The sequence below is a fragment of the Chlamydotis macqueenii genome, chromosome 23, assembly GCF_036417535.1.
Source record: "Chlamydotis macqueenii isolate bChlMac1 chromosome 23, bChlMac1.mat, whole genome shotgun sequence".
Lineage (NCBI taxonomy): Eukaryota > Metazoa > Chordata > Aves > Otidiformes > Otididae > Chlamydotis > Chlamydotis macqueenii.
In genome coordinates, this window is record NC_141578.1 from 4110393 (window position 1) to 4124067 (window position 13675).

Consider the following 13675-nt stretch of genomic DNA (forward strand, 5'->3'; position numbering starts at 1 on the left):
AGGCTTAGGAAAAGAGACTGGACTGAAAGGCAGAAAGATTTTGTTTACTCACAAATATTCTGTATCCAGCAGCAAGGGGATGTGCCCTTTGGGCTGAGATCAAGTGTAACGATCAGTTTAATATCAAATATGTCTTTCTGGAAAGACTGGCTGAAGTTTGACAAGAGGGATCATCGTTAGACATGGTGATCTGAGAGGTGGCTCTTCTCTCTAAATGCCACGACCCCGTGAAAGCTGTCATGAATGCACGGCCTTTGTCTGAGACACTGCTTGAGTCCTGTAGACGACGACGTGTCCCGTCGTGGGTTGTGAATGTTCCTGACCCTGCGCGGGACACGGTACCCATTCCATAAGCTGATTTCGGGGGGGCTGGGCAAACACCTTGCATGCCAGCTAAGGTGATCCAGCCTGCCTGTCACCTGGTTAAAGCTGGCATAAGCAAAACTTCCCAGGGCTCCTTCTGGATCCCCTGGGAAAAAGGGTTCCTCCGGAAGACAGTGTATGGCAGGGAGGAGAGCCCTCAGCTCAGGCGCATGAAATCCCCTTCCTCACCCAGTGGCAAAATTTCACTGGTTTTACCAAGCCAGGTTCCTAACCGTGCTTTGGATCGCTAGCACCTCTCTGTTTTGGTTTTTTTTTTTCCTGTTTTCCTTTGGTCAGTTTGTAACATGGAGCTGGGTCCGGATGAGGACTCGTGGCTACGTGCTTCTTCCGGCCATCGTGTGACCAGGAGCCCCAGCCCCGTCACGCAGCAGTAACGGGAAGCCAGGGCCCCTCCACATCCACGAAGGCAGAGGCTGATTTTGCTCTGCCCCGCACAGTCTAACGAAGAAATTTTCTAGATGGCTGACTTTGAAATGTCATTAAAGTTATTTTTATGCAAGGGATTTTAGTGTATCTGTTTAAATAGCAAATATACTAAATGATGCTTTAAATATTAATACAAGAGGGTGCTTTGCTGAATTTAACTTTGTCAATTGATTTATGTGTTACATGTAGGAACATTTGCTATTTTTGCTGCCTGCAAGAAAATGCAAGTAGCAAGGAGAAACCATTGGTGCACTTATTGGTGGACTGGAAGGAAGAGGAACTGGAATGAAGGCAAGAACAAATCAGCTAGTCACATCAGTTGGGAAAATAGGGAGGACAAACAGGAAAAGGAAAAAAAAATCTGTTACTCTTAATTCCAGATTTTCCTTTTGCTGCAGGAAAAAAAAAGGGGAAGAAGGAAAAAGAGGACTAATTTGTGAAAGCTGATCAAATAGGTGTCCATCATTCAATTTGGAAGTGTTATTTAAAAGTTGCAGGTTTGAACCAGATCTAGAGTCACTTACCAACTGAAATGTGATTTACATCGTACCCTTCCCCTTTCCAAAAGCAGAGCTCTCGGTAAGGACTTGCCTTCTCCCTCCAGGCTTCACTAGGTGGCTCTGCTCATCTCTGCTCCCGCTGGCTTTGCCATGCTAACTAGGAAAGGACAGGCATAATGATGTTCAGGCGCCCTAAATCATCCTTAACTCCACTGAATTGAATCTCCAGCCCAGATATTAGCTTCTTTTTTAGGAAGAAATAATTTATGTCTTCCTGTCCTTTGGCATGTGGCTTTCTGGAAGACGCAGACGAGGCATCACTGTGAATAAGCTCAGCGGTAACATACGGTTATATAAAGCCCTGAAATATATAGGACTTTTTTTCTTCTTTTTTTTTTTTTTTCCTTTTTTTAAAGTAGCTTATGATCTTTCTACTGCTGCTTTCAGTGCTCATTCTTTATAGTCCTACTCCTGCTTACAGCCACATCTATTCAATGTCCTGTTCTTACGCAGCTGTTATTCAGGGGATTACAGCAATGCGCTTGCAGCAGCAGTCCTGTGTAGAGGTGTGCTGTGGCTACAAGGGAAAAATAACGGATGGGATCAAAATGACAGAACAAGAGACATGACTAAGTTTAAAAAGGAGGCACTACAAATTTCAGCTGCTTTCAGCTACTTGTATTTGTTTCTCTTGGGCGAGGCTTTCATTCATGGTGGGCACCCAGCTCTGCCTTTGACCTGGGAATGTTCAGCGTCTCTAAAAATCAGGCTTGATGTGACCCCAAACCCCAGGATTATCTTCCTTACCTTGAAGCTGTGGGTGAAGGAGGAGCCTGCTGCGGGGACACATCCCCAAGCGAGCGTGCCTCTGCTGTGCAGAGGCTGAAGGAAACTTTGGGACCCTTACCCCCCAGACCCACACAGCCCGTCTGCTCCTAACACGCACCCCGAATGAGCCTGGCTGCCCATTCCCTGCCCTCTGGAGTCAGAGCACGAGCCATGGACAGCATCCCCCGAGCTTTTGCAAACCTACTGCCAAAGCAGTAAAACAAGAATAACTTGGATTTATTTATTCTCCAAACAAAAGTGGCTTGTTTTTATTAAAAGCAAATATAATTTATTTTACATCTCCAGCTAAGCCCTCCTACCCCCACTTTTTGCAAGTATACCCACAGACCTTAATCTACAGTCAGCTGCCAGGAAGAACATCCACCTGCCACTTTTCTTCACATGCATTGCTTCTATCAATTAAAAAATAATAGTAAATATTTTCCGTAGACAGCAACATAAATCTAAGGGTTAGATTTATCAAAGGCGAGGACTGGAATAAAGGATGGACAAGGGCTAGTCCGTGCTGCTCTTACGTCTGATTCTGTCACGGCTTGGTCCCATTTCTCTAGAACTACTTGTGTTTTAACCTTTCCTGATTAATAAAGGTCAGGAGTGGAAAGGCTCTGGGATGAGATACCTGTACTGCACCTGACAGACTTGGCATGGGGCTTTTTGCCAATCATGTAATTACAATCTTCAAGGCAGTGTGAGCAAGTTCTTGAATTTTACAAGGACTCTTGTGTTTCTATACTTAAAAAAAAAAAGATTTTAAGTGTTGTTTTTTTTTTTTTTTCCAAAGGTACTGCTGTTAGTTTTTCTTTTCCAATGAGGAATAACACGCAGAGGTGGAAGAGAACAAATTCCTCTTGGGAGAAGTATTTGCATTCTCATCATTGCTGCTTTATCTTGGAGCATGAAACTCAAGAAGTGTGATACTCCACAAATAGAAGTCAAAGTGCCCCGTCTCCTTTCACTAGCAGAACAAGACAGATTACTGCTTGCTCAGTAGCTGACACATAAAAAGGTAATGGTATAAAGCACAAAGCAGGTGATACATGAAAATGAAGCAACAGCACGAATAGCAAAAAATCAAGTATGTTCTTAAAAAATGGTGTGCGTAGGTGAAGGGCATTTTTGGTCCCAGATGAGGAGGTGGGATTTACCATGTGTGTGAACAAGTTCTGCTCTCTGGGGGAGCATAGCAGTTTCAAGGGGTGTCCAGGATTGCTACTCTAAATTACACTGATATCATGAGATCGTAATTTGGCTAATGGAATTTGACCTGATAGCATTAAGGTCACCATACAGCTGTAGCCCCAAACTCAGCAGTGCTGGAGAAAATAGTTCCCAGGTTAAGGATGCACGGTTACTTTAAAGGAGCACGCGGGTGCATGGTGCAAACCTTTCCTTTGCCCAGCCATGATGAAGGTGGGAGTAGAAGGCACGTTCTCATGCCTGTCCCACAGTGAATCCCCCAAATTATTAGATCTTGGTTCACATCAGCATAGTTTAGTTTCACAAAATGCCTTCATTTCCGTCCTGCTCTTATTCGCTTTTTCCTGTTTTTATCTCGGGGTTGTCCTTCCAGATGCGGATTGTGAGGCAGGTCGCCATGGCCAGCCAGCCCAGGTAAGGCACCATCAGCAGCGCTGCTATCTTGTTGATGCGGTACCAGGAGCACACTGTGCCTATCGCCAGCCCGTCCAAGCACAGGATGTCAATCAGCGCCTGGAGCAGAGAGAAGGCAGTGACTCTGGTGCTCTGGGAAAGCCCTGGCACAACTGTAAACCATCCTACTAAAGGTGGTGAGGTGGAACAGGAATGGGGGAGATTTAGCACTGAAAAGTCACCTAGAGTGACCCTGAACCCCAGGAGCTTGGCTCTGAACTCTAATCAGTGAGATCTGAATGTTTCACGCCAGGAGCCAAGACTAATGTTAATTTTTGTTGTTGGTTATCAAGTTCCACAGATTAATACACTGTTTGTGATGATCCGTGCCCCCTTCTGCTGATGGTGCCAATGCAGACAGATCAGAAACTGGCTTGTGGTAGTACCAATGCCTATTATCACTTAACAAACTTTCTAAATATACCTTTCATCCACAGACTGAGAGAATTCAGATGGAAAAATAAATCCCATTCTGTGCGTCTGTTGCCGCCAGGCCTTGGTACCTGAGGTAGGTGCTTTTTAAATATATCCCACGTCCAGCTCTGCTGTGCTGTGCCTTACCTTCGTGCACATCCTCTAACAGGCTCTGTAGTGCACCGTGCATTGTATTTGCTCGATGAGCCGCTCACAGCTAATATATCCCCCCCAGGGATGCTAACTTTGCTGCTTGCTGGCGCAGGGTGTGACACCCGGCAGGACTTATCTCTCACCCCGAATCCTTAACTAGGAGATGCAGCAGCTGGACTATTGACTCCCTGATCTCCCGCCCTGCTCTGGTCGGGCGGGCTATCTGCACGGCAAGAGCAGGGTGAGGAGTGGAAGGTACTGATATCATTGTCTGGAACCAGGTGCAGCGTGAATTATATCTGAGCAAAAGCTCTTCTTGCAGCTCTCTTTAAAATTGCATAATGCTCCTTGGAAAACCTTCAAACAACCCCAAAACCCATGACAGGGACGCCGGCAAACAAGCCTTCAGCAGATGAATGCTGGCTGGATACTTTACCATCTTCAGGTTGTGGGCACCGAAGAAGAGGGGAGGCCAAGCCCAGTTCAAGGCCAGCTGAGCCCCGTAGAGGCCAAGCGGGACGATAGCTTTGCTGCTGCAGCCACCCAGGTCGTTCCATACCAGGTAGGAGGCATAGCTGCGAAGAGGGAAACACATCAGTGTTCTGCAGTGAGCAAACCCCTAATACAGACAAAGTTTTTTCACATAAGATTGTCTCCCAACAGGGATTTGCAGGACAGTTGCGTTTGCACGACAGCTGCGTCCGCGTCCCTCGCTGCTCTCAGACCCATCGCTGTTGTCGTACCTGCGTGGCTCATACGATTTCCTCAGGGCAGTGGCTGCTTTCAGTGTCTGTTTACAAAGCTGTGTCCCTGGCCAAAAGCCTTGTCTGCAGTGTGAATCTGAGAAACTCAGGCCAGAATTTGGCTCAGGCTGTACTTTGTCTGCTGGGAGTAAGCGTACCTGACATGCCCTGCTGATTCGGGTATCCCGAAAGCAAACGGAAGAGTTTGAAATGTCTGTTCCTCCCCGTATCAGGAACAGCAGGACAAGAGAGGGAGTGGTATGCAGAACTTACCCCATGCCAGTGTACAGGACAGTCCAAGCAACAGGGAACATTTTGCGGGGTGGACACCATGCAGGTTTTTTCAGCTTCTCATACCAAACAGGTATTTCTTTTTGATTAATGAACCAGCCAAGGAAACCTCCAACATGAGGCAGGACAGTAAAACCAACAGGATAAGCCCACATCCTTCCCTGGTGGCTAGGAGTAACCTTTTTCCTGCTGTAAGTTAAAAACAAGAATTGATTATCACTTCAAGAGGACATTTTCCCTTTCTTTGATCTTTCAAGCTTTTTTGCTAATTGCCTGTATTCCACTTCAGTCTCTAAGGCAGAAGGTAAGCCCTTAATATTGTGATCAGCTCTGCTACTTACTCCCCTCTGCCCGTCTCCTGATCTCTGAAACAGGGATGATTATTTCTCTCGTGGTTACATTTTTCCCCTTGATCTACCCAGCAAAGTGGCTCCCCCCTGCTATTTCATGGCTTGTTACGATATTCGTGTGGCAGGGTTCAGCTGAGGTGGTTATATTCTTAGAAGACACGACTGCAGTTACTTTCATCGTTCCTCCTCCGAACGCCCAAGTCAGACAGCGTACAAACTTCAGTGTGCGTTCACGGAGGCCACGCATCTCTGCAGAGCTGTTATCTCTCCTCTGCACGCTATTCTGAATATGGAAACCCAGACAGATCATGCCCAGAAACCCCTGTCCGTTCTGACTTCATTGAATTTTTCACCATGGATTTCGATTTAAAATGAGGTCTGTAACAAGACAACACCCTCACGGCAAATTTTAAGTGCTCAATGAACCTTATTTAATCCTCCATGCAGCCCTAGCAGGCAAAGGGGGATTCTCACCTCTGTAAGCAGATAAGCTGAGGTACAAGAGTAGTTTCTTAATTTGCTCACGATCTTGCTCTCGCATAAAAGGAAGGAACATTTAATAATTACATTATGCTCCCACACAGGACAGCTGTGATGAGGATAACATCTAGCATTTCATTCTGTGTCCCGCATCTCCCTTGCCATTCTTCTCTACAGGGCTCTGAACCCGCCAGTCCTCTGTCCTCCTTCCCTTGGTCTCTGTATTCACCTGCCCTTTTGATCCGTTCAGGAATTAAACCCAAATTAGCATTCGATGGGAATAACACGTAGGATTCGCCAGGAGCGGAACGGTTTTGTGCTCTCAGCATAAACACAAAACGCACCTGAGCAAATGCACTTGGGAAAGATGGGGTTTTAGCAATGCAAGGAGAGAGAAGCGGGCACAGAAAATTCCCTTGCCCAGGGAAATGTCCCTGGAACACTGAGCACTGGTCAGAGCAACAGGGAGCACGAGGAGAGGACTGATGTGCATAGGCATCTCTGGGAATTAAAGTCACAATTAACACTTTGCTATATCCTATGCTAATTGTTATCATTATCATCATGCTACAAAGCGTTCATCTTCAGAAACGCACGCCAGCAGTACATGTCAATGTACACACCAGTAAGGAACAAATACCCCAGACACCACCTCTCACTAACAATCCCTTTACCAGACAATTCATAGCACTATTAAAGCATCTACAGAACCAGAAAATCAACCCAACACTGACAAAAATAACAGCTGTTAGTCCTGCTTTTAAAGTGTAAAACAGGACCAGCTGAGTTCTGGTTCCTCCATAACACTTTGGAAAAGTAAAATGGGAAAAGCAGATTTTTCCCTCCTCCCAAGTCCTTTGTTGCCAGGCTAACCTGACAGACTGCAGAAGTAGCTGAGGGTTGAAAATAACACAACACTGTTATAAAACCTTATTTTGTCTCACAGCTGTTAGAACTTAACGGGGTAGGAGCTGTAAAAAACCTTACCTCTTACTGCCCTTCTCTCCCTTGCGAAGAAAAAGGGTTGGACATCCAAGGCCAGCTTCTGTTTCTACTGCTGGTGCTGCTGTACAATGAAGAAATCGTTGGCTGAGTTTTACCTAAATAGCAGGAAAAAAAGGGTGTGTGTGTGTGCGCCGGTGGCTGTATCAGATTACACAAGAGAGCCCACGTTTGGCAAGAATTACAGGGGGTTTGGTGGTGGTTGAGCAACCGTGCGGAGGGCAGGACGGGTTTCTGGGTCCAGATGCCGCTGAGATGTGGCACCTGAGGCTCTTGGCTTGGTTTGAGGACGAGCATCTCGCCTGTGGGTCCGCGGGAGGCTGCGTGCGACAGAGAGGCACCTCGGGCTGGGAGCGCACTGGGCGTGCGAAAGTGTAAATTAAAGTGTGTCACGTACAAACGAACCTGGTAATTGTGTAAGAGCTTGTGCTTTTTTTTTTTCTATCAGGTCCATAACAGTAGGACTTCTGTGCGTGTCACGTGGATGTGAGCTCTGCTGTTTACTCCACCTGAGGACCAGATCCCATGCGTGGCCGTGGATGTGAGCGCAGGACGGAAGGAGCACGCAGCGTGTACGAGGATGTCCCTGCCGTGCCGGTCCCCCGTGCACCGTTAAACACAACATTGATTAACGAGATGCTTTCGGTGGTCGCCTGGATGCTAGCCTTTTGGCTAAAATTCACTGGAATCCACTTGAATCTAAAATAAAGACATTACACAAGCATGTTAAATGAAAAAGAAAAAAGCTAGGAATCAATTTCCATTAGTGAGCTGTCTGCAAGGGTTGGGAAATTAAACTCTAATTTACTTCAGTTATGGGTCATTACCTGAATGTCACGGCCAGAGGCAGAATTGCTGGTTCCTAGCAGAATGTGATGTTCTGTTTTATTGGGCTCAGAAGGAAACTATTTTTGTGGGAGGAGAAAAAGAAAAAAATGGTGTGAAGGGGGAGATTTTCAGCTAGCGTAAATCAATGCACTGCCTTCACCAGAAGGTCAGCAGTTAAACAGTCTTTGGTTAGTGGTGTTCCTGTCCCTGGGCTTGAGCACAAAATCGTGATTACTTGGCATATAGCGGTTGTGTTCCCAGGCTGTTTCAGAGTCTAATACGCTGGAAAAAAAAAATTAAAAACTAAGGGTCAAATCACAAAGATCTCAGTAAATCTGTGAAGCTGGGGATGATGCTGCATGACTGGGGAATAGCAAATGCGAAGAGGAAAAAAATAGCAGAGGCAATTACAGGGCTGAAAGGCGTGTGTCAGCCTTACTCGAGGTTTAGAGTAAAGGAAGGGATAACTGAAGACATGGAAAAATGGGATAACAGGATAACATGGAACAGGTTTGCCCAAAGCGGATCACAGCAGGCGGGATGCCGTTGCCTGGGTGGGTTCTGTTTCCTACACAAGAAGATGTGGTAGCTCACTGGTCTGGACTTCCAAATAGCATCTGTTGCAGTGTTTATTAGCTAACGATGAAGCTGAAGATGCTGGCGGACGATGGTAGGGCTGCTGGGCTGATCGGCAGAAGAGACAGCGAGGGGGAGTGCAGAAAGACAAGGATCGGATGTGGGAAGAGTCTCTGGTGGCACTGACCAGGGATCGGTACCGGGACCCAGGGTGACTTTAAACACAGTACGTGCACAGACACACCAGCACAAGCGTGCACGCATGCCCCAGGCCTCCGCTTCTGTATTTGGGCACGTGCCGCGGGAGGGAACCGTCCTGCAACACGCCGGAAAGCCTTTCTCTAGCACAATATTGGTTTTCCTCTCTTACCATAAGTTTATGTCTCAATATTTCTGGTTTGAATCATTTTACAGTAACGCAAGGTGAGGTAACACTACCTCTTAGTAAAATCATTTCTATGCTACGTCTTCGCGTGCTTCTGATCACTAAAATAGTGCTGCTGCCGGGTTTCAGATCGCTGCTGTACCGCTGCAAGATGCTTTCGTGAAAGAAAAGACACGGGAGAGCGGAGTTACACAACTGTGTTTGTTTTCCTCTTCTTAGCAACCTCTGCACGTTGTCCCAAGAGGTTCTCGGTCTATGCAAGATTAATTGCCCAAATATAAAGGCCCTGTTAACCTGAATATATTATTGAAAAACAGCATATTTCAATCTGCCCTGGTTCTGAAAATAGAGATGCCGGGTCAGCTCCTGGCATAAATCTGCAGAGCTCCTCGGAAGCCAGCGGAGCTTCTCTGATTTACATCGGCAATAAAGCCGTCCTGGTTCGTCTGCCGCTGCTGAGAGCCGCGTGTGCTCGCTGAGCTGCCGCAGAGGACACGGCGGTGGCCGGGGAGGAACCTTCATGGCAATCACCAGCTTCTGAGCAGCTCAAACCAGCCACACCACGGAATAAAAGCTTTAATTTTCCAGGATGAAAAGCTGTTATAAAAAATAAATCCCCTAGTTTTATTTCTAATGAATAAAAGCTTATATTTAAACTTTTCCGTTATGTTGAAATAAAAATTCCGGATGATATGAAATGATATAGGAATTTCCAGCTGGTCAATTGCTGGTTTTTTTTTTTTTTTTTTGTACGTGGGCTGAGCTGGCCCTGGGACAGCCAGCGAAAGAGCTCACGGCCCCTCAAAATTTGGATGTGGATTGCTCCGTGAGCTGAGCCTTGCAGATTGAATTTCCGCCCTGTCTCCACTAGAGGGAATTTTAAAACAGATTTTTCTTAGGGTTAAAGTTTTCAGTGTGTTAAAACGTGCTGCCTGCAGGATGTTTCTGCGTCTGGATGCGCAGGGGCTCTGGCCCTTCTGCAGGGCACAGGATCCATTCTCGGACCAGCCAGTCATAGCAACAAACTCTGTTCTGGGATGAAGAGCAGAAAAAGCTCCTTAATTTTTCAGGCTCAGCCTTTGATTTCTCTCTGCCCGTGGGGAGGACAGGAGCGTCCCAGCTCCCTGCTGCCGCCTGTCCAGGCTCGCCCGTGGCAGAGCTCTCTGCGTCCGACACTGCAGAATAAAACATTTAATTTTTCAGTATGCAAAGCCGTTAAAAAAAATCTCTAGTTTTATTTCTAATTAATAAAAGCTTGTCTTTAAAAGTTTTCAGTTATGTTCGTGGCCAGCTGTGAGCTGAAAGGCCAGGCTGAGTTTTGAGGTAAATTTTGAATATTTGAGCTTCTCAGAGCACCGTTTTTTTGGTCAGCAGCCGAGCTGGTGAGGGGTGATAACCACAGGGAATGGCGCGGTCTTATCTGCACGCAGAAGTTGCACCTCAGCAGCCTAAAGAATAAATTTTAACAGACAAGAGCTCAATGCCTTCTTTCGTGTGAGGAGTAGCTTCGTGTGCAGACGAGCAGATGATCGCAAGCAGTTCAGTTATGCAGCTTAACAAATTACCGCTCTCCAGCTGAGCCGCTTTAATTAACCACATGCACCGACCCAGCCCAGCACTAATGCGACATAAAATACTTTGCCTTCACCCACCGTGACCAGTCATACCTGCTTTACCAGAGCACTTGGTGGCACTAATTTTGACTAATTTCCAGCGCAAGCAGGTAACTGGAATCCCCGGCCACACCGTGTCGTGTGGTGCACGGTGGGATGCTGGGCGTCCGGCACTGCGAGAGTGGTGCCTGGGGATGTGCAGGGAGGGCTGGCTTTTTGTCTCACAGGTCTCAGCCCTCTCGTCGGAAAAGAAAAAGCCGCAGAAATGGTACAAAGTCACTGGCAGGGTGTTGGATTGCAGCGAGTTACGTGTTATCACGACTCAGCTGCTTGGTTATGTCTCAGTCCGGATTGCAATCCGTGTACTAACGTCAGATTGGGGTGGCGGGCTTAAAGTGAGCCAGAATAATAGCGTTCACAAAGGATTTCATAGTGCCTTAATATAGCCCTTTAAAATGTGTTTCAAGGTCTTTCCTACATGCAGAGCCAATTGAGAAAAGCTATTGTGGTTTCAAGCGATGCTCTCCCTTAACTCAAGTTCACTTTCCCGTGCTGGTGTGCCCTCAGTACACTGGTGCAGATCAGCCAAGCAAGGCTTTGTACTAAGGGCATGGTGTTCACCAGTTGTGAAAAAACTGGGGAGAGGGTGTTCCTGCTGGTCCTCTCAGAGCAAAGCCGGAAGCTGAGGGGCAGCATGGACCTCCCTGAGGTCTTAAAAAAAGCAGCAGATGATCTCTGGACCCTCAGCTGTGTTTTCTGCAAATATAAGAAAAGCTCTCGAACATTCGCCGACCCAGGTGGGTCAGGCACTGAACTGGGAAGAGGCGCTGGATGGCGAGCTCCGGTAGGCTGGACGCCTCTTTTTCCTGGCGCAGGATGGCAGAACGCTTTCCTCCGCTCACCCTGGCATCCTCAGCCTCCTGGCTGTGATGGATACCCTGCCTTTCCCTCCGGCTAACGCAGCGTCGCTGGGCTGCCAGCGAGAGGTCAGGGTCCTTCCCAAGGGCTCTTCCAGGCTGGAGGGGTCTGTGGGTTTTTTTTTTTTGTTTGGCTGGGGCTTGGTGGTGGTGGTGTTTGTTTTTTTTTTCCTTTTTGTGCTTCTATCTGAAGCACAAAACCTGGAAGCAAGCTTCGTCCAGGTGTTAGGGAAGGCGTTAGTCAGCCTGGAAGGCTTTTATTGTCAGGGATTATGAAGAAGAAAGGGACCAACTGCCTTGGATTTTCAGTGGCAGGAGATTTCCACCCTATTTTGTTAATTCAATGCCTCCACATGACCTGGGAAGTAACATTACATCTAAATCTGCATTTATTTACTTTTTTTTTCAATTCAGGCCAAGACTAGATTGGCTAAGAAACTTACATCCAAGCGTTTTTGTGTTTCTTTTAAAGGAAGTGCCCTTTTTACTAGCAGAGAAAACTTCAGTGACTGCTTCTTTTTAGTCTAAATATTTGGGCTGAGAATTGTGAATCTGTCAAAATGCATCAAAACAATGCTGTGAGAAGTTTTTGTTGGGAGAGCCCCGTGTTTTTCTTCTATGTTTCTTCAATCATAGCAGAAATTGAAAGTAAAAAGGTGAACGAACACAAGCACTGGGGGGAATTCCTAGGACAGGGAAAATAAAGGTAAAGATTCTGCAGACAACCAAGGTTTTATTAAAGGAAAAGAAAACACAACATTTAGAAGATATGACAAATGTTGAGGTTTTCTTAATTTATTTGTTGTGAAGTGTGCATCCTTTTCGTGAGTTAACAGGTCTAACCTGGGTGTTATTCTTATTTAGGACCTCCGTTTGTCTTTTCGTTAGTGACTCTTTACACGCCTGTCTTTTTTTTCTCTGTTTTTCCCCCCAGATGCAGAGATGTGTTCGTGCAGCGACCGTTGCCTCCAGCAGCCCCCTCTCCAGAACGCTGCCGCCAGCTGAGAAGAAGAGCAGATGCTTCACATCCGAGCGCCTTCCATGCAGGGACAGCACGTAGATCCCGGGAGAAATGCAGTGTCCGCTCCTGGTGCCCTTCTCTGGTGGCTTTTAAGGCCAATTCCTCAGCAGCTGGGGTTGTTCTTACTGTGGTGGCTTTACCCTTGGCGTGATGCTGCACACAAACTTGCCACAGCAGAGGCTTCTGCTTGAGCGTGTTTTTTTTTTTTTCCCATTCAGCAGCAGAGGAGCTGCCAGCTGCGAAGTCTAGAAGGGAGAGGGCACAACGCTTCTGCTGGGAATGATGCTCGGTCGCGTTTTCCCCTGACGACATCTGCATCAGGGAGTAACGCTCCTTACAAATAGCAAAATGAGCATCTGTGAATTCCTCCAAAGGCAAGGCTCAAAGTCAGAACAAGCTGTAGCGTGCTAGAATTTTGCTGGTTTTATGGTCTGCCTTTCCCTCGCTCACATGCGCCAGCTGCTAAAAATGACTCATTTCTTCTTAGAAAGCCATCCCGCTGCCTTGGCAGAGCCTTGCTGCTGGGTGCCTTGGTGGTAGGACTGCTTTATTTTTAAGGAAATGCAACTGAGCCACGGTCATGACGTGTGTTGTCATTGTTCTGCTGCAGATTTTTGCAAGATCGCGAAGAAAAAGGGTTGTGAAACATCTTGTGCTGCCGTAGAGTTCAAAGAAGGCGTCATCTGAGCCACGCAGGCTTCATCCAGTTTCAGCGTTCTGACCTTTGGTCCAGGTTCTGCAGAGTAAGTGTAGAGCAACCCTGCCTAGATCCCGGGTGTAAATCCCCCCAGACGAGCACATCAGCACATGGTAAATGCCAGGGTACCTCCCTGGACTGTTCTGGTGGGCAGAGCCATGGTTCAAGCGAATGTGAGGGCATTTTTGGAGAGAGGGGGTGCTCTGAGTTAGAAATGTGAAGACATTGTATAAAGACGGTGTTATGGTTTGATCTCCTTCAGCGACTGGTGTAAGTAGAAATCTGAATTTATTGCTGGCTTTGTGCTGAGTCAAGTCTTCAGACTTTAATAGAAGAGATTCCTCCTTTGCAGCAGAGAGCCATCCAAGGGCGTTGAGTTACTGCAGAAGTCCCGCA

The 13675-nt window shown here is 46.9% G+C and overlaps 1 protein-coding gene across 1 annotated transcript; it reads right to left on the reverse strand.

Moving 5' to 3' along the window:
- Positions 1–2365: 2365 nt before the first annotated feature.
- TSPO2 (translocator protein 2) lies at positions 2366–7450 on the reverse strand. Its single transcript, XM_010116119.2, has 4 exons — positions 7228–7450; positions 5393–5599; positions 4813–4951; positions 2366–3869 (listed from the first exon to the last, which is right to left on the reverse strand). Exons 2-4 carry the CDS (start codon positions 5563–5565, stop codon positions 3687–3689), a joined length of 495 nt encoding a protein of 164 aa, XP_010114421.1. The 5' UTR covers positions 5566–5599; positions 7228–7450; the 3' UTR covers positions 2366–3686.
- Positions 7451–13675: the final 6225 nt, after the last annotated feature.

Excerpts from the sequence above, each read along its gene's own strand:
- TSPO2 (XM_010116119.2), bottom strand. The coding sequence starts at position 5,565 with ATGTGGGCTTATCCTGTTGGTTTTACTGTCCTGCCTCATGTTGGAGGT. Across the intron at positions 4,952-5,392 it reads GTCCTGTACACTGGCATGGG|CTATGCCTCCTACCTGGTAT; the intron begins GTAAGTTCTGCA and ends CCCTCTTCGCAG. Across the intron at positions 3,870-4,812 it reads GTGCCCACAACCTGAAGATG|GCGCTGATTGACATCCTGTG; the intron begins GTAAAGTATCCA and ends TCTCTGCTCCAG.